Source organism: Amblyomma americanum, chromosome 4 (assembly GCF_052857255.1).
Source record: "Amblyomma americanum isolate KBUSLIRL-KWMA chromosome 4, ASM5285725v1, whole genome shotgun sequence".
Classification (NCBI taxonomy): Eukaryota; Metazoa; Arthropoda; class Arachnida; order Ixodida; family Ixodidae; genus Amblyomma; species Amblyomma americanum.
The window spans coordinates 215,610,833-215,632,334 of record NC_135500.1 but is presented as its reverse complement, the minus strand read 5'-3'; the positions used below and the strand labels follow the sequence as shown (position 1 = coordinate 215,632,334).

At 45.3% G+C, this 21,502-nt stretch overlaps 1 protein-coding gene across 1 annotated transcript in view; it reads left to right on the top strand.

Moving 5' to 3' along the window:
- The window catches only part of Gycalpha99B (guanylate cyclase 1 soluble subunit alpha 2), a 163,377-nt gene that overhangs the window by 88,089 nt on the left and 53,786 nt on the right, over positions 1-21,502 (top strand). Inside the window, exon 3 of the mRNA XM_077663355.1 lies at positions 18,321-18,391. Coding sequence (XP_077519481.1) covers positions 18,321-18,391 — 71 coding nt within the window. The remainder of the gene's footprint in view (positions 1-18,320; positions 18,392-21,502) is intronic.

Here is a 21,502-nt window from a genome sequence, read left to right as displayed (position 1 = left end):
GCTGACGCACAAACTTCCTTTATTGCTGATATAGAACGCTTCAATCAGTTTTCTGGCTTTTACGTTGCTACTTCTGGCAAGAATCCGCACCATTGAAGAACATGGCTCACAAGAGCTCACCATCTTCGCACAAAATTTACTGCCTCGAGAACCAGGCTGGAAGTTCAGCGGCATAAAAAGACTTATTACAAAGCGCCGCTAAAGACCCTTTATGATGTCATTTGATTGTCATCGAAGAAGTTAATCTCATAATACTAAGCGGCCGCGTCATATCATTCTAAAGCAGAGTATTTTGTAATGACAGTGGAATTGGCGAATGTCGCAAAGTCCCAAACCTTTCTTCAGTTGGGCTAGTCATTGTGATATTAGGCAGGCTGAAAAAATTTAGAAATTGACTATTTTAAAAAACGCAGCATGCAAGTAACTTTCCTGGCTAGTTTTATGAACGCAGAGTTCCTAAAGAAAAAGGTTCTTAAATAAACAAAGGCCTTTGCATATTAAAACTCACCTGCTGTCACATTTTCGCTTTATTTTGCAAGAATATACATGAAAGCAGTAGTTGTACAACTCGACCAGTCCGACTCCTTTATTTTCGCTGACTATTCGCAATGGCTCACAGCGAGACACACAGACAACACCACATTTCGAAATTTTTTATTTTGTTTTCTGAATTTTTACAACTCACTGCTCTAGCCATTGGTAGCAGTGGCAAAATTAAAAAATAAACTCAGTGTAAAAAGAAAAGAAAGTGGGGACAGCGGGCGAATTCTCTCGGCAGAACAGTTCCCTGCGGCGTTTGCTCCTCGCGCATTAGATTTACGATCGGACGCGCCGCTGTGTGCTTTTGGAACGAAACAAAAGCAGAACGCGCATGGTGCGCACGCAAACAATCGTTAACTAAAAAATGCATTACTTTGTATCGCGGCAATTTTACGGCTGGCACGACGGAGCGCAATGGCACCGTAAAAGTCGTAGCCATCATCTTTATGAGTAACCGTACAGAGCTTCATAGCGCCAGTGGCGTCGTCGCTTTTTCTACTTACAGCTATACGCAGAAAAAAAATTCGCCAAAAAATTAATGCATTTTGGCCTTGGCGTCAAAATAACCGGCGCTAGGTTTGTTTAAAAAATGGGGAAAAAGGTGATGCTGGTCTTTTTTTCTCCACCAAAAGTAATTGCACACATGAATTTCTCCCCCCACGTAGAATTAGGAGAAAAAGTTTTTAAGTAAAAAATGTTTGAAATGAAATGTATCGCAGGTTGAGATAATACACATTTATTACGAAAAAGTGGAGTGTAAAGGCGCGAGAAATATCTATGGTAACTATTAGGCGAGAAAGAGAGTCTGGCATACTATACGTTCCAACCTAATTTAGAAACAAATAATGTGATCCTGAATAACGTGTTGGTATACATTTTGAGCCAGTTAAAAAAAACAAACAAGATTTGTTGGAAGCAACTACGGCCGGTTTATACAGTTTTTATAAAATGTACCGTTGTAGTGCCAGAAATGCGCACATCGAGAGACAGGGCAGGGCTGCAAGTCTACAGCGAACCAGAACCGCAGTGCAGTGCGTTTGCTTTCGTCCTCCCTTCGTAAATTCAGCCTGCTCACTGACAGAAAACGTTGGCGCAGTCCTGCCTTTTAGGTATGTAAAACTTGGCTTGGATTAATCTGATTTTCTGAGGACACGACCACTTCGAGCAAGGCTTCGAATACGCGCTTGTCATTTGCAGTTGTTTTGTTCGATGAACGCTTTTCAGGAACACCGCGCTAGCTCGCTCTACTACGCGGCACAAAATGGCGGACAGCGACGCCTCTAAATTTTGCTGGCTGTTGGCCTCTACCCTGCGCCGAGCTCTCCCGAACAGAATGCATGGCTCCGACCATAGCATAATATACTACGCCATACGAGGTCACACCATACAATACGATGTCATAGCATGACACACCATACCATACGATATCATACCATACCATATAATACCATACTATACCACGTCATACCATTGCATATCATACGATATCATGCCATGGCATACCATACCCCACCGTAAGATAACATACCATACCATGCTAAACAATATCATACCATACCATGTCATGCCGCATCATACGATATCCTACCATAGCATACAATATCACACCACGCATAAGATATATCATATCATACCTTACCATGCCATGCCATGCCATACCATTCCATACCATACCATGTGTGGAATCCTTACAAGGTAACAGAGATTATGAAAACTGACTCCATACAAAGGAAATCAGTTCGCTTCGTATGTAATAAATATCGCAGTGATTTTTCACCCTGTTCTGCCCCGAATTCATTACAAATAACTACCCTCGCTACTAGCCGGCAACTAGAATCGTTAAAATGTCTGCTCTGTGTCGCTAATTCGCACTATTGACTCTCAAGCGACCGGTACATAACGAGTGCCATACCATCGTCAACAAGAAGTCATCATTATCTTAATTTTTCACCTTACTTTTCTCGCACCATCGAACACTGGAATACATTGCCCGGTCCAGTGCGCTCCCTCCCTATAGACAAATCTGTACAGGCCATAACTGATTCGTAATCTATTTATTTACTTACCAATGCTCCCAATTTGTGCAATTTTTCTTATGTATTCAACTTTGATGTTCTAATTTTCGTATGGAATAAATATCGCAGTGATTTTTCACCCTCTTCTGCCCCGAATTCATTACAAATAACTACCCTCGCTACTAGCCGGCAACTAGAATCGTTAAAATTTCTGCTCTGTGTCGCTAATTCGCACTATTGACTCTCAAGCGACCGGTACATAACGAGTGCCATACCATCGTCAACAAGAAGTCATCATTATCTTAATTTTTCACCTTACTTTTCTCGCACCATCGAACACTGGAATACATTGCCCGGTCCAGTGCGCTCCCTCCCTATAGACAAATCTATACAGGCCATAACTGATTCGTAATCTATTTATTTACTTACCAATGCTCCCAATTTGTGCAATTTTTCTTATGTATTCAACTTTGATGTTCTAATTTTCGTATGTAATAAATATCGCAGTGATTTTTCACCCTCTTCTGCCCCGAATTCATTACAAATAACTACCCTCGCTACTAGCCGGCAACTAGAATCGTTAAAATTTCTGCTCTGTGTCGCTAATTCGCACTATTGACTCTCAAGCGACCGGTACATAACGAGTGCCATACCATCGTCAACAAGAAGTCATCATTATCTTAATTTTTCACCTTACTTTTCTCGCACCATCGAACACTGGAATACATTGCCCGGTCCAGTGCGCTCCCTCCCTATAGACAAATCTGTACAGGCCATAACTGATTCGTAATCTATTTATTTACTTACCAATGCTCCCAATTTGTGCAATTTTTCTTATGTATTCAACTTTGATGTTCTAATTTTCGTATGTAATAAATATCGCAGTGATTTTTCACCCTCTTCTGCCCCGAATTCATTACAAATAACTACCCTCGCTACTAGCCGGCAACTAGAATCGTTAAAATTTCTGCTCTGTGTCGCTAATTCGCATTATTGACTCTCAAGCGACCGGTACATAACGAGTGCCATACCATCGTCAACAAGAAGTCATCATTATCTTAATTTTTCACCTTACTTTTCTCGCACCATCGAACACTGGAATACATTGCCCGGTCCAGTGCGCTCCCTCCCTATAGACAAATCTATACAGGCCATAACTGATTCGTAATCTATTTATTTACTTACCAATGCTCCCAATTTGTGCAATTTTTCTTATGTATTCAACTTTGATGTTCTAATTTTCGTATGTAATAAATATCGCAGTGATTTTTCACCCTCTTCTGCCCCGAATTCATTACAAATAACTACCCTCGCTACTAGCCGGCAACTAGAATCGTTAAAATTTCTGCTCTGTGTCGCTAATTCGCACTATTGACTCTCAAGCGACCGGTACATAACGAGTGCCATACCATCGTCAACAAGAAGTCATCATTATCTTAATTTTTCACCTTACTTTTCTCGCACCATCGAACACTGGAATACATTGCCCGGTCCAGTGCGCTCCCTCCCTATAGACAAATCTGTACAGGCCATAACTGATTCGTAATCTATTTATTTACTTACCAATGCTCCCAATTTGTGCAATTTTTCTTATGTATTCAACTTTGATGTTCTAATTTTCGTATGTAATAAATATCGCAGTGATTTTTCACCCTCTTCTGCCCCGAATTCATTACAAATAACTACCCTCGCTACTAGCCGGCAACTAGAATCGTTAAAATTTCTGCTCTGTGTCGCTAATTCGCACTATTGACTCTCAAGCGACCGGTACATAACGAGTGCCATACCATCGTCAACAAGAAGTCATCATTATCTTAATTTTTCACCTTACTTTTCTCGCACCATCGAACACTGGAATACATTGCCCGGTCCAGTGCGCTCCCTCCCTATAGACAAATCTGTACAGGCCATAACTGATTCGTAATCTATTTATTTACTTACCAATGCTCCCAATTTGTGCAATTTTTCTTATGTATTCAACTTTGATGTTCTAATTTTCGTATGTAATAAATATCGCAGTGATTTTTCACCCTCTTCTGCCCCGAATTCATTACAAATAACTACCCTCGCTACTAGCCGGCAACTAGAATCGTTAAAATTTCTGCTCTGTGTCGCTAATTCGCACTATTGACTCTCAAGCGACCGGTACATAACGAGTGCCATACCATCGTCAACAAGAAGTCATCATTATCTTAATTTTTCACCTTACTTTTCTCGCACCATCGAACACTGGAATACATTGCCCGGTCCAGTGCGCTCCCTCCCTATAGACAAATCTGTACAGGCCATAACTGATTCGTAATCTATTTATTTACTTACCAATGCTCCCAATTTGTGCAATTTTTCTTATGTATTCAACTTTGATGTTCTAATTTTCGTATGTAATAAATATCGCAGTGATTTTTCACCCTGTTCTGCCCCGAATTCATTACAAATAACTACCCTCGCTACTAGCCGGCAACTAGAATCGTTAAAATGTCTGCTCTGTGTCGCTAATTCGCACTATTGACTCTCAAGCGACCGGTACATAACGAGTGCCATACCATCGTCAACAAGAAGTCATCATTATCTTAATTTTTCACCTTACTTTTCTCGCACCATCGAACACTGGAATACATTGCCCGGTCCAGTGCGCTCCCTCCCTATAGACAAATCTGTACAGGCCATAACTGATTCGTAATCTATTTATTTAGTTACCAATGCTCCCAATTTGTGCAATTTTTCTTATGTATTCAACTTTGATGTTCTAATTTTCGTATGTAATAAATATCGCAGTGATTTTTCACCCTCTTCTGCCCCGAATTCATTACAAATAACTACCCTCGCTACTAGCCGGCAACTAGAATCGTTAAAATTTCTGCTCTGTGTCGCTAATTCGCACTATTGACTCTCAAGCGACCGGTACATAACGAGTGCCATACCATCGTCAACAAGAAGTCATCATTATCTTAATTTTTCACCTTACTTTTCTCGCACCATCGAACACTGGAATACATTGCCCGGTCCAGTGCGCTCCCTCCCTATAGACAAATCTGTACAGGCCATAACTGATTCGTAATCTATTTATTTACTTACCAATGCTCCCAATTTGTGCAATTTTTCTTATGTATTCAACTTTGATGTTCTAATTTTCGTATGTAATAAATATCGCAGTGATTTTTCACCCTGTTCTGCCCCGAATTCATTACAAATAACTACCCTCGCTACTAGCCGGCAACTAGAATCGTTAAAATGTCTGCTCTGTGTCGCTAATTCGCACTATTGACTCTCAAGCGACCGGTACATAACGAGTGCCATACCATCGTCAACAAGAAGTCATCATTATCTTAATTTTTCACCTTACTTTTCTCGCACCATCGAACACTGGAATACATTGCCCGGTCCAGTGCGCTCCCTCCCTATAGACAAATCTGTACAGGCCATAACTGATTCGTAATCTATTTATTTACTTACCAATGCTCCCAATTTGTGCAATTTTTCTTATGTATTCAACTTTGATGTTCTAATTTTCGTATGTAATAAATATCGCAGTGATTTTTCACCCTCTTCTGCCCCGAATTCATTACAAATAACTACCCTCGCTACTAGCCGGCAACTAGAATCGTTAAAATTTCTGCTCTGTGTCGCTAATTCGCACTATTGACTCTCAAGCGACCGGTACATAACGAGTGCCATACCATCGTCAACAAGAAGTCATCATTATCTTAATTTTTCACCTTACTTTTCTCGCACCATCGAACACTGGAATACATTGCCCGGTCCAGTGCGCTCCCTCCCTATAGACAAATCTGTACAGGCCATAACTGATTCGTAATCTATTTATTTACTTACCAATGCTCCCAATTTGTGCAATTTTTCTTATGTATTCAACTTTGATGTTCTAATTTTCGTATGTAATAAATATCGCAGTGATTTTTCACCCTCTTCTGCCCCGAATTCATTACAAATAACTACCCTCGCTACTAGCCGGCAACTAGAATCGTTAAAATTTCTGCTCTGTGTCGCTAATTCGCACTATTGACTCTCAAGCGACCGGTACATAACGAGTGCCATACCATCGTCAACAAGAAGTCATCATTATCTTAATTTTTCACCTTACTTTTCTCGCACCATCGAACACTGGAATACATTGCCCGGTCCAGTGCGCTCCCTCCCTATAGACAAATCTGTACAGGCCATAACTGATTCGTAATCTATTTATTTACTTACCAATGCTCCCAATTTGTGCAATTTTTCTTATGTATTCAACTTTGATGTTCTAATTTTCGTATGTAATAAATATCGCAGTGATTTTTCACCCTCTTCTGCCCCGAATTCATTACAAATAACTACCCTCGCTACTAGCCGGCAACTAGAATCGTTAAAATTTCTGCTCTGTGTCGCTAATTCGCACTATTGACTCTCAAGCGACCGGTACATAACGAGTGCCATACCATCGTCAACAAGAAGTCATCATTATCTTAATTTTTCACCTTACTTTTCTCGCACCATCGAACACTGGAATACATTGCCCGGTCCAGTGCGCTCCCCCCCTATAGACAAATCTATACAGGCCATAACTGATTCGTAATCTCTTTATTTACTTACCCATGCTCCCAATTTGTGCAATTTCCCTTATGTATTCAACTTCTTCTAATTTATTCTAATTTTATGCTACCATGTCTTTAGTTTTTGAATGTATATGTCCACTCCTGCGATAGCCCTTGTAGGGGCAGCACTAGGTACAAATAAATAAAATAAATGTCATACCGTCATACGATAACGTACCATATTATATATCACTATATACCATACCAGTATGTCTACGACATGGGCGCCTGTTTTCAAGTTCTAGCACCTGACAGAGCACATATGGTGGCGGGTGCTCCCTCGTGTCGCAGCTTCTGCTCAGCGCCCGCGAGCGGCAGCAATGCCCACCTCCTTCGGGATATCTTTCTGTGCTTAGCTGCGTGTGTAAAACAGAAAACGATCGAAATGGTGCTACTTTTTTGGACACTGCGCTCTTTTAGAGCGATAGCTTTTAGGCGCCCGTCCCTGGCTTGCGCGTCGTCGCCGTCGGCGTAACCAGTCGGTGTGTTACCATGGTTACCATTCATGGTTGCCATGGCAACCCGGGTACGGTTATCGTCCCGCATGACACCACGTAGGATGTGTCAAGGCCTCCATTAATGGTGTGCGTTTGTTTACGTCACGGCGAACCTAGGTCGCATAAGTCTGCGGGTGGCTCTGTTTGCAACAGCCGCCTGCCAAAACTAAATGCCTACACAGCTATCGCTGAATCTCCGCGGAATATAGTCGTAACCATCCTTTGAGTTTTTTTTTATGCTTCCTTAACGCTCCACCTCTTTCTTACAGAGTCATGCCATGTATTTCTATTGTTTCTGAAGGTAAATTAGTCTGAACGAAATCATTAGTTTAAAAAAAACCGTATGTTCCTGGTGACTGGAAAATATACTCACAGCCTTTGGGTTCGCAATGAAAGCGAGTATATTTTCGCGTTTCTTTTCATCTCAGACAAAACGGCCCTTATGTTACGGACAATGCTGCCCATATCTCCTTGTGATCACAGTTAACGCGTCTTTTGCTCCGTATTTGCATACAGGAGGAGGACGAGGAGGAGGAGGAGGGAGAGGAAAGGCAGGGAGGTGAACCAGACGAATAGCCGGTTTTCTACTCTGCACGGGGGGAAAGGGGTTAGGGAAGAAAAAGATGAAGGAGTAAAGAGAGTAGCAGGAAATTAAAGTCACTATGCGAAGTCACAGCGTTCAATAAACTCACAGCCTGCCGTGCAGGCCAGAAGTCCTCAAAAAGCGGAGCAGTGCCTTGGAGGCCCTCACCGCCGACGACCGCCGTGGCCAGTGGCCGAGAATCTTCGTTTCCATCAGTGGGCGCAGGTCTGGATGCTCCAGTGGACGGCAGAAAGACTTTTTCGGCGCTGTAGGCAGGGCACTCACAAAGAATGTGAGCTGTTGTCTCATCACACCCGCAGATGGCACATGCAGGGCTGTCAGCCATACCTATTAAGAAGGAGTAGTGCTTGGTGAAAGCTGCACCAAGCCACAGGCGACACAACAAAGTTGCTTCACGTCGTGGTAGGTCGAATGGAAGCCGAAGCTTCAGATCTGTGTCCAAGGTTTTTAAACGCGAAATATTTGCATACAGTTTCTAGCTGTGATACAAGGATGGTTACCATCTGGCTGCAAGTGCGTTTTTAGCGCGTCAGCACTAATCCGATGGGTGCGAACCCCAAGCAAAATCACCCGTTGTCTGCTCCCTTCCTTGTTCGCAGCTGGCCTAGCGCGAGCGCTCCGTCCCCCCCGGCACTGTCCGCTCATCGTCGTCTTCTACGCAGCAAAAATCCGCGCTTTCGCAGTGATTCGAATGTAGTACACATTCTCTGTAGTTTTTACTCAGCTATCGATCCTCGCGATTCAACGGGTGGGGACCCAAACACTCACCGACGAAAAAGCAAAGGGGGGAGTAAAAGGTTGCTTTGGGGAGCGGCTCGATCGGTACGGACTGAGACCGCGCACAGGCACATAAACTGGACGACGCAACTGCATACGATGGACCCCATGGAGTCGGCCAAAGCCGTTTTCTTCCATCGACCTGCGTTTTCTTCACGCGATGCGCAGCGTATATATACGCCGCGTTTGCGAGAGCGCGGAAGATGGGCGCGCATCGAGACCGGCTTTTCTCTTCGCGCGCCTTCCTCATTCGCATTTGGCGCACGTGCGCGGGGCTTGTTTTTACTATGTGCGTCGGGCCCATTCACGAAGGCAGCCCCCTGACCCCACTTCTACTCCCCTATTTTCACGCCGAGATCGCAGTATAAGAGAACTCCACTCCACATTGCTTTTTTTTTTCGTCAGGGTATTTCACTTTGTGCACCTCTTATTCTCACCGAATAGCCTGTGCTTATATCTTTGAGCGCTGCTGGCACGGTACGGGAAAACACGAAGCCGATAGCTCAAAACTTCGCCGGAAAGTATACGAGAGCAGCTGATGTTTTATTGATAGCCAGGGTCTAGTGTTCAGTATTCAAGCTGGGAGAGTTGGAGGCGCCCTTTGAAAACGCGCCGGATAGACACTAAGTGCCTATATTTTCTCCTTGCTAATCTCATGGAGCGTAAATAAGAAACGATATTTTATGTGGCAGAAATATCGGTGGCGTACGATATCAGTGCTTGTGCGAGGAGGCCAGATGTACTCCTTTGCCATCTTCAGTAAACAGGCGGTATTTTAGAGCTTAATTAGAATAATTCAGGCTTTTCTCTGAGAGAAGCATAATGTCGAAAGAAAAAACAAGTCTAAGAAAAATGAGAAGAAAGTGCTTATGGTGACCTACACGTCTGGAGTTTGCGAGATTATACGACGGGGGAAAATGCTTTAAAAGAAACGCTAGCGAGAAAGAAGCAGCAAGAGGCGGATCACCGGAGATCGCTTTTCCAGCTGGGTCACCTCTGAGAGCGCACAAACACATCCGCACCTTTTCGCTTTTGCAGCGACGTGGGCAACAGCTTGGAGCGAAAACCGCAGCAACTTGAAGAACGTACTTGCTTTCTTTGTTTTCCATTGCTTTCCTACGCTTGTTTATTTTTGATTTCAACCGTGGGAGATCGTGTGTCCTAATTCCCCACCTTCGTTTTGTGTGTTACCTCCTCCTTCTTTTGCTCCGTGTGACTTCTGCCTTCGTCCACTCCTCCGCTTCGAGCTGTAATTCTAGCGCGCTTTCAGAGCGAACTTCCACCAGCAGCACATAGTTTCGCCTTCGTTTACCACGGTGTTGCGATGGCAAAGCAATCAGTTGAAGGACTGCGTGGGGAAGTTGGGACAGGTTGACTAAGAGGCTGGTCGACACTTAAAATCAAGACTGAACGCCCAGGCGGCATTCCGGTGGGAAGTAGGATGCGGGAAAAAGGGGTAAGGAATTCCTCGTGCATTTCTTTAGTTTCTGGGGGCGCCTTCGTTCACTTCCGTTACTGCCCACCTCTACTGCGAAGCAGGCACTAAGACACAGAAATCACTGACATCGCTCTCTCTCTTTCCGTCCCCAACGTGCCTTCTGCACGGCTTCCATTCAGTCAGGGCGCATCCCCTCTTTCCTTACTTCGTCCCCACACTTCGGCGAGAATTGATCGCGGGCTTTCGAGTCGCTGCCTCGAGTGTCCCGAGCCAGATTCCTGCAGGCTGCGAAGCGCTACACGCGCCTGCAGAGTCGAGCTCGCATGGCTACGGGCTTGCGCCGTGTTGCATTCCGGGCGTGCTCGTGATTTGCCCGCGAGGCGGCGCGCCAGATGACATCGCGGCGGCCACGGCACGAGCGCGTCCAAGTGCGGAGCGTGGAACGCCGCTCTTGGTGGCCGACTTGGCTGACAACTTGCTGTGTGGATTGCGCACGAGGCGGTCGCCGCCCGAAGAGAATGGAAAAGAGCTTTCCTTCCGGACCCTTCACCAGTGGAGACAGTCGAATATTTGGAAGCTGACATTTTGCTTTCAAAAGTTTCCTTGATTGTGTTCTAATTCGCGGCATCTTATACCGTAATTCACGTGCTGAAATCCTTGGCTGGGGCTTGTCCTTGATTGCTTTAAAAATAAAGGTAGGTTTTTACTTTATGCGACAACACAAAACTTCACTCAATCGCCTGCCGTTGAACATGTCGACTGTCTCGGTTAATGCGAATGAAAAATCGATCTTTTTTGCGCTTTGAATATGGTCGTCCGAGGCACTTGTTGAACTTGTTGGACTGTCCGTAGAGTGTCAAATATTGTCGGCAGGATGTACTGTCCTTCCTGGCGGTTACAAATTCATCTTCCAGTTTTACGTGAATAAGCACTGCCTAAAGGTCATGAAATCCCTTCAATTAGACGAAGAGGAAGAGAACAGGAAACAGCACTGCTATTGTGTGGTTGACTGCTGCCAGTGGTCCAGGTTGGGGATTCATTCTCACTGTCTAAAAAATTTTAAGGTCGTAGCTGGATGATTATTCATCAAATTAAGTCACATCCAGTCTTAATCGCTATGCAGAAGTGCTCGCTTTGAACTTCGAACTTTGTTTCACTATCGAATTACACTGAGATGCACACTAGCAAGAAAATTCCCAGACTTGGTGATGTCTGCGGCTTCTGTCTCAGGAGGGCATGCACACAGTAACACACATATTATGAAAGCAAAGTTATCTGTATAATTGCTCATATAAGATTGCAGTTAAGTGCTGATAGCATATATTTCGAAAATGCATACCATTCGACTCTAACATGCACAACAGAAACGTAAAAGCAAATATATTTGAGCCCCATTTTTAGCAAACCAAATAAATGACAGACATCCAAGGGAAACGACGCTAACAAAATCAAGCCCGCACTCAGCAGGACTCCCCGCTTCTTTCATCTCTATATCATTGTTACACTTAATGAATAGGTTTCCGAACGCGATTTTTGTTGAGCAGCGCATCGAACTTCCTTTAATATTATTAGCCATCATTGAGACTACAATCAGTACCGATGTCACAGCGATAAAATGCCGGCATATGCCTGTTTGTAACCTTCCAATTGGCGGTGTGGCTTGGGAACTTTAATAATTGGTGCGTAAGCACTAATCCGATGGGTATACCAACCCCGAGCAAAATCGTCCATTGTCTGTTCACGTTGTCTGTTCGCCTAACTCGAGCGCTCCATCCCGCGGCACTGCCCGCTCCTCGTCGTCTTCTACGTGGCACTATCCGGTGTTTCTGACCCGAGCAAAATCGTCTCTTGCGTGTCCGCAGCTGGCTTAGCGCGAGAGCTCCGTCCCGCGGCGCTGACCGCTCATTGCCGTCTTCAACGTAGCGAAAACCTGTGCTTTCGCACTGATTCGAATGTAGTAAACATTTTGTGTAGTTCTTTTCTTTCTTTTTGCAGTCAAATCTAACGCATGCCTGTAACCTCGGAAAGTGAAGCTTGCACTTTGCAGAAACAGCACCCATTACCCACCAGCCACCTCCTCACCGCACTCGTGTATCTCGGTGGTTGCCTCCCACCGCTCTCCACCTTCGCCCACCCTCCCCCCAAAGGCACCAACCACCACCCAACTACCCAACTCTACCCCCACCCCCCTGAAGCTCCACCCATCACTAACCCACCTTCCTTCACCCTCCGCAACGCCTCCACGCACTAGAAGCACACGCATCAGCGGAAATTACTACGGCGAAATGGAATTCAAAAAATCAGTAGGAAAGCCAGCTGATCTCCAGAAGCACCTCCCAGCAGGCAGCTAACTCCTTAACCCACTCCCCTTAAGAGGCTGCGCGCCCTCATCCACTGCTGCCCCCCAGAAGCGCCATCATCCGCCGCCCACTTTCACCCTACAGAAAAATTCTGCCGCACGTGTGAAGCCTCGGCTTTATGCAAAACCTGTTTTCCTCTCCTCTCCGTCTCGATGCGGCGTCATGACCATCATGCGTCGGGACAGAGTTGTCTGGGCGAGGGGTAGGCTACCTGATGGGGGAAGCGGTAGCAGCGACCGGAGCGCCACCTCAATGGCTACGCGGAGCTCCACGGAGCCGGTGAGTGCATCTTCGAGATCCGGCCAGGGTCGCGAGTGGTTGTAATCGCACGCTCTCATTGCCTCCCACGCCTTGCTGCTCGACTTCCGTGCAGGGAAGTGAGCGCAGAAAACGCAAACTCTTCTCGCCATCCCCCGGCAAATGCCCGGGTCTGGCATCGCCCCAAGAATGCAGCGCGCACCGGAGTACACCCGGCCGCCATTCTCGGCGGGTGCAAACATTTGCCACCGTTTCCTGCGAAGTCACGCCTCTGTCCAGCCAGAAGCTTTTCTTACGTAGTCTTCTCGAGAATTCCTTGTCGGTGTTTTGTAGCTAGCTGGCCCACGCTGTGTATTATTTGCAAGTGTAATAAATAGCATCTGAGTGATCCCTCTCTATGTTCCCGATCGAACACGAACCTCTCCTAGGCTATAGCGAGCGAAGATGCGGCAGCCGCGGAGTGTTAGTGTTAACAGCATTCATTGGTGTAGACGCATCAATGTATTATTCATCGAGAGTAAATCAAACAGAACTGTCGCATACGGTTTCATGATCGTCCAGTAAATTAGTTTTGTATTGGAAGAATTTCTCATGCTTGTTAATCACGTAACTTATGAAACTTCTTGTTGTTTGTTATCACAGATTTTTATGATTTATGTTAATGTGTTCGGTAGCAGATGATGGCGTCATATTGCGGTATTTTTATGCGGGAAGTGAGTCGAATTGCCTTCAAAAATAAGGACCGAGTTCGGCTTCACACCCGCGCATGAAAAGCGATGAGCACTTATTTCGTACCTAGCGTCGAATCTGGACCATGTACCACGAATTCGCTTAGAAATATTAAGAAAATGTTAGAATGAAGATTTACAAATAAGCAGTCTAACCTTTTGTAGCAGAACAAACCTTGTTTCGCGTAATATACTGTTTAGGAAAGCTTTTCTCTTATTCTTCTGTAAAATGTGTTCTTTGAGTTAGAACACTTTTTTCGGCATAGTATTATCAGAGGTGTAGTACGTCAGAATATAGCGAAGACGTGCGAACTAGCAGACTGGTTAACTAATAGTGAATTAACTTTTTAACTATTATTTTTAGGTTCCTTAATTATTGAGACGCGTGTAGCCCACCTTAAGCAATATTCATACCTGTTTATAGAATTTCAAAAACGTGGTTACCCTCGGCGCTATGGCCCAACAAATTTTGGCTACATCGCGCCAAAATACATGCGCTTCCGAGAAGCTTGCGCCCCGCCGCGGTGGCTCAGTGGTTAGGGCGCTCGACTACTGATCCGGAGTTCCCGGCTTCGAACCCGACCGCGGCGGCTGCGTTTTTATGGAGGAAAAACGCTAAGGCGCCCGTGTGCTGTGCGATGTCAGTGCACGTTAAAGATCCCCAGGTGGTCGAAATTATTCCGGAGCCCTCCACTACGGCCCCTCTCTCTTCCTTTCTTCTTTCACTCCCTCCTTTACCCTTCCCTTACGGCGCGGTTGAGGTGTCCAACGATACATGAGACAGGTACTGCGCCATTTCCTTTCCCTCCAAAACAAATTATTATTATTATTACTATTATTATTATTAATATTAGTTAACCAACCTGCTAGTTAGAAGGTCTAACCTCTATGCTGATGTATTGCCCCGTTGGCAATGCTATTGTGATCAAAGCGCTCTTCTAACTCAAAAAGACTATTTTTAAAGATCTTGTAAAGTCTTAGGTGAAACACCCTGTATAGTGAAAGTACACGTCCTCTGCTTTTGTTGTTGAAGGTAGCGCTCACTTCTGCGTGCTCGAAGCATATGTACGAAGCAGTCCCCTGAACCAGTCTCATGTTCTCTTTTTTTATTGTGTCAAATCCTTTTATACATGTACCGTACGTGATATTTTAAAGTAATATTAACTGTATTTAGAGGCGCGCTCATAGACAATGCCTTCGCATTGAAATTAACGACAAAGTCGAAAGATTTATAAATACAACAGGGTGATTTTCAAATGAACAAGCGCAGCATGAGCAATATCATAGACAAAAGAAAGGTTAGTTACCGCCCTCCTCGAGCACAATGTCAGGCAAACAAGCTTAGTTATGGCGGCGCTGTCATGTGGTTTCTCTGAAATATTATGGCATTCATATTGCTTTTGTTCTTCCAAAGTTTCAACAAGAAATTATGACCTGGGAATCTGATCATCATTACAGGGTTGTTTCGAGAGAAACGCTCTAGTGACAAGTGGTTTTTAAAAATAAAATGAACAATGCAGTGCAAGCGTTTTAAATAAGCCACATGTCGTGTGTCTTAAAATAAATTCCCTTTTCAGCAGACGCGGCGTTGACTCCTGGCCATGCGTCAACGCACAGAGCAAAGTTAAAGAGGAAAACAAATACTGCGAACCGGATCCAGAGGCGATTAACAGTTCACAAATGGTTTTTAATGTAGCTTTACTTTACCTTATCATATCTTCTATGCCTAACGGACCGCTGACATTATGGACAGCTCGCCCCGGTTACGATCTATAACTCTGCGGCTTCATTATTTAGCCCTATATTAACAAGTGAGGTTTAGTTTTTTTTTTGTCTGTCCACGGGTTGAAATGACACCTCAAGGATTAGTTTCGGGTAAGGCACATTCCCTCCAGTGTTTCCCGGATTGACTTGCGGCACAAAGGCTGGTATTACGGTTCTGAAGGCGGAAGAAAAAGCTTTTTGCGCAGCATTGCGTTTGGTTGTTTTGTCGTTGCTTAGTTAAACGGAAACAGAAAGCCATTAGAGTTATTTTTTATTGTATAATGCGATACCGCACTTATCTTTGTTTGGGTGTTTAACGTCTCCAACAGCATTGCAAGGCTCGTGATGTCGGTAACGTTAACTCATGTTTCACTGAGGCCTGTTCCTCTTTTCGTTTTATGCGATAGTACAGAAGCCTCGTTGGAACAAAAAAGAAATCGTCTCTGCTCAAATCGGCTGAGCCAGGTTATACGGAGCGAAAGGCAACCGAACCAGTGGCCAATTTCGACGTAGAGATGTTGGCAGCATCTGCTGCCCTTGTTGCCTGTGCCGCTGCTTCTCCAGACGTATACCTCCCGTTTTTCACCGGTTTCATCAACTCGACGAGCCCGCTTTCGCGACTTATAACTCGAGCCAACGCGGCTTCGTGACGCTCTCTGTCGTAGGGATCGCTATAGAAACAGCCCGGCGCCTCCGATGCTCAGTCGAAGAACTCGTCGCGGGGATCGGTTCTCTGCGGTGTCTGTCTGCTATCTGCTACTGCCAGGAAGAAAGAAAGTGCACAGGCCTGCTCACTGGTTCAAGCCGAGCCACAATCGCTACCAAGTGCAGAAAGTACGAGAGTCGAGAGATGGGATAGAAAAACAGGATAGTAAAGACGCGCTAAAGACAAGGCCGATCCCGGAGGTAGTGCAATACCGGGCGGCGAGCACTGGCATTTATTCAGCAAGAGCGGATCATGTGGTTAGTCACGTGACACAACTGCAGAGAGCGAGCGGTCGGAGCGGCGGTCGGCGCAGCGGCGACAAGTCACGTGGTATGACGTCACAGCCACATCAGCGGCGAGCCTCACGTTAGAGGTCAGACCCAAGCGTCATTTGACCTTGAGCTTTGTATGCGAGACGCGGAGCTTTTCGCTCCAAACCCTCTATTCGCCGGCGTAGTCACACTCTGTCGGGATGTGCACTCTAAGAGTAGAATGGGCAGCGAGCAGCATTCGGACCCCCAGAAGTGTGAACAGAACAGCTTCGCTTGTCGCTGCATTAGGCCACTGCGCAACCGCCGCAGTCTACCATCCCGTGTGTTTAACTGGCAGTCGTGGTTGTTGTTGGCCTTACAAAAGATGGCAGATAGCCACACTGGGGTATCAACCAGGATTCGGGAGGCATATATTGCTCTTTACCTGTACATTTATGTGGCCTAAATAAATATAAATCTAATATACAAACACAAATATAGTAAAGGAATATGAAACACGCGCGGCAGTGCAACATCAGTGGGTGAGTTCAAATCGGGCATGAACTAACTGTAAACGAAAAAGAGCTCGAATTGAAAAAAAAATGATAAATTGAAGAAATCAAAACGCAATAATGGAAAGAAAAGAAAGTATTTTAAGCATTAGCAAGATGGTCGGTGAGATTATAATAATAATTGACTTTTGGGGAAAGGAAATGGCGCGCTATCTGTCTCATATATTGTTGGACACCTGAACCGCGCTGTAGGGGAAGGGATTAAGGAGGGAGTGAAAGAAGAAAGGAAGAAAGAGGTGCCATAGTGGAGGGCTCCTGAATAATTTTGACCACCTGGGGATATTTAACGTGCACTGACATCGCACATCACACGGGCGCCTTAGCGTTTTTCCTCCATAAAAACGCAGCCGCCGCGGTCGGGTCGGTGAGATTCAAGCAAGAAATTTTGAACAGCTGAACAAACAGATCTCTGGCTGAAGCCATGTGTGGCGGCTTCAAATGACCGCAAGAGCGGGCTGCTCAAACTAAGGCCAAGATGCTGCAATGGCTCCTCCAGCAACCTTGTTCTCAAAGAGTAATAGCGGCGGGAACAGAGCCAAAAATGATCGATAAATTCGGGTTCACGGCAAAATAAACATAGGGTAGACGGTGCCAAACCAGATCTGTCTAGATAGAAATTTCTAGGAGCGTATCGGCAGCGCAGCCTCGTCAGAGAGACTGCAAGCTGCCGAGCTTGGCAAAATGTTCTGCTCAAGGAATATCGCGGGTGTTGATGGTCCATTGATATAAAATATTCTTCGTTTTGGGCACTTATTAACGCACGGCCGGCGCACATGCAGGCAATGATCGTGACCATTGGCGCGCAATTGGCCCGCGGTTACTTACGGTTTCAATGGCCCCTTTTTATTACTTTTTTTGGGGAAGGGGGGAGGTGGTCAGCATATTCTTTACGGGGCGATATCGCAGGGCTGAGCGACGCTTTGGGTCTCCGCACTTCAAGAAAGCGCGAGTTTTTGAACATCGGGGGCGAGTTTGCGGAGTCTCCTCGTTCTCTGTAAACCGAGTGGTGCGGCCACAGTTGTTCGTTGTATCTGAGACGATTTGCCATTGTCCTGAGGCATATTTTGACACCCCACACTCGTTCACTATAAGTGAGTGTGCGAGCGTTCGTTATATCCGGGACCATTATTCGCTTTCTCTTTCTTTTATTTTTCACCAAAACATGGCTGAAATGATAAGTTACTTATATACATCTGTTGCCTATTCTTGCCTCGCTTGCAGCCATCAGCAGTCGTCAAGGCTCTACGACAAGTGGTATCCGATAAAGACCCCTCCTTGTGGGATGACCTTGTGTGAGTATTCAAAGAAGCTCATGTAGTAAGTTCCCACTTAATGCTTTCTTTTCGTAAAGCTAGCCTGTGGCTACAACACAGCGGCCATCATAGTTTTGTCCATCAGAGAGAAGATAGTCTGAAAAAATGCGCTACACCTGATTAGTCTTATATATCTGCTTTCTACGCAGTATCGTGGTTCGCAGGGCGCTCATTAATGCGTTCTGCAGCAGCCAATGCGATCTCCGTGTCGAAGGAAAACAATGACGTTCTATGGCGTGTACAGCTCCAGGAAACGACAAAAAATGAGAAAGGTTGCAAGACTACACGGAGTTAGCGGTAAGCGCATTTTAACGCGAAAGCGTTAAGGACCTCGTGTCGCAGAAAAGCCGGTGTCACCGGCGTCTTTGGCCGTGAGCGAAAAATGGCGCATCTCGGTGGACACCTGTACCGCGCCATAAGGGAAAGGATTTTCCTTCCCTTACGGAATGACGGCGCGGTACGCGTGTACAGCGAAACTTGTGAGACAGGCATCATTTCCTTTCCTTACAACCAATTTTCAGTTCAATTTCCTTCCCTTACGGCCCGGTTCGGGTGTCGACCGAGATATGTGAGATAGGCGTCATTTCTTTTTCTTAAAAAAATTTATTATAATTTTTCCTGCCTTACGGGGCGGTTCGGCTGTCCACCAAGATATATTTAATTTCCTTGAATTGTCCGGGCAAGGGGTCGTACCGAAGGACGATGGCGTTCCGTGGATTCCTTGGCAATGCTGCAACACGCCGTCGCGTCCTGTTCTTAAAGGCGAAGCTTAAGCGTCCTCCAATTTTTTTTCTTCAGAATAACTTAATAAACGTTCGCCAAAAAATGCTTTGGCGATAATGGGTTGTTTCTGGTTGAAATATTTTTCCTGAGTCCATGGAGACTCAAAGACCACTACTTGTAAAGTTTTTTTTCGTATTGATACTGCACTACGATTATCTGCATAGTCTTTTGTATCTACTGCTCCTGAGTTCTGCATGCGTCGCGGTCTGCAAGAGGCTGGAGCTGCTTTTGATTAGCTTGAAAAAAGTCTGCAAACAAACTAAAGGGTGCTTACGTGAGAGAATGCTAAAGCATTAAAGTTCTAAGTCATGAACGTTGCAGAATGACTATGGGTAATGAGTCCTGAGTAGGACTACGAGTAATGACTATGCACACTTTGTACAAAGTCTATATGCCTTTAAGTACGTTACCTCTGAAGTGCGGAGTCATGCTACGTTGCAGAATGACTGAGTTATGAGTCATGACTTTGGCACGTGAAGTTTCGTCATTCAGGACTACGCATGTGATCTAATATGTGTTGTGACCTCGTACACCAGCGTTCTGACCTCATACGTATTTCGTTCCATGGAGGGCGACTGGCACCAGCTTTTGTGCTAATAAGACACATAATGCTTTCGCATTAATACTTCAGATTTCCTTCAAGAACATTACTTAAGGCAGCAAACAATTCCAACCCTCAACAAACAGTGTTTACTGGATAAAACTGTCTGCAAGCTTAGTAAGGTAGGTGTAATATCTCTATCAGTCTTCAAAACAAACGCAGATTGTTATTGCCGCCGCGGTGGCTGAGTGGTTATGGCGCTCGGCTACAGGCCCGAAAGACACGGGTTCCATCCTGGCCGTGGCGGTTGAATTTCGATGGAGGCGAAATTCTAGAGGCCCGTGTACTACGCGATGTCAGTGCACGTTAAAGAACTCCAGGTGGTCGAAATTTCCGGAGCCCTTCACTACGGCGTCCCTCATAGCCTGAGTCGCTTTGGGACGTTACACCCCAATAAACCAAACCAGTAGATTGGTAGGTTTTACGTTACTGATGTTATTTAAGCGTAAAAGATACTCCTTGAAGGAGGGACCACCATTGGATAATGTGGAGTACGCTTCGCTTGCTGCACTAGCAACACTCTCAGTGCAGTATCATCCGTTTTCATACATTCAGAAGGAACCGAGTGGCGGTGATTTCACGTTTTGCTTTGGCAGGAGTTGGCAAAATAGTGTTTTGTGCTCGGCTGCGCCAAGGGGCACGAAGGTCTAGTCATGCTAAAAAACACGCGGACCTGCGTTGATGATTACACACGCGCAACTTCAAGCGTACAAAAACAAGGGCAGCTGCTTCGCTGAGAACCAACACGCCTGTCCCAATTTTTTTGTGCTTTTCCGTTACGGCTGGTCCAGCCGCAAAATCGAATGCGAGATGCACATTTCCCTGGACCTGCGTCCCTTGACAGCTGTCGTTTAAATGAAACGAAAAATTGTTTGCAGACTGTTTTGTGGGAAAAGTTTAATTAACGCTGGTTTGCAATTACGCTGTGTGTAATTAATCGGAAGCCAGATTCCTTCCAAATGGAATATTCGACGCGTTTTTCACGAAACAACAAAGAGGGAAGAACGGAATTTCCAGGCTTGGTTGCAAGTCCGAAGCCTGTCAGACCGGGCCGAAGCTGAGAAGTACCGCACAATCTTTTCTTTTGTCACCGTGCGGCTCCTGCCATATTGAGTGTGCCGCGCTAACTTTGTATGCGGCGATTGTGCGCGGTGTGTTGTGCGCGAGTGCCCCGCGTGCTTCCCCCCGCGCGTTTGGACCCCCCCCCCCCCTCTTTTTTTTTTAACTCTTTTGAACATTCACGGATTTTGTGTTTGTTTCGGCCAGTGTGCATCTTTTGTATAGGTCGGGTGACGCTAGTCGCCAAAGCATGTCTTTTGTGTATGTCGGGCGACGTTAGTCGCCGTTCTGTATCTTTGGTTTTACGAGGGACGGCTGTCCCTTTCAGGCTCGTTGTAAATAAACTTCTCTTGAATCTTTTCTTTTGTCCGCAAAAAGAAAATCATACCAAACGAAAACGCTACGTCATGTCTTTTTATTGTTGCTGTTGGAATTCTTGATAATCACTGCAGCTTGAAGTGCCAAAGCAAAGGTGCAAATATGTTCCATGTTGAATGTACATGACATGGTAAATTTTGCTGTTACAGCCTGTACTTTACACATCTTAAACGTTTCATCCGCTTTCTTTCATTTTTTTTTACATGATGAAACCACCCTCTATCACCAGAAGGAAGCATTTCTCGTGCATCATGGCGCAGTACCGAGCC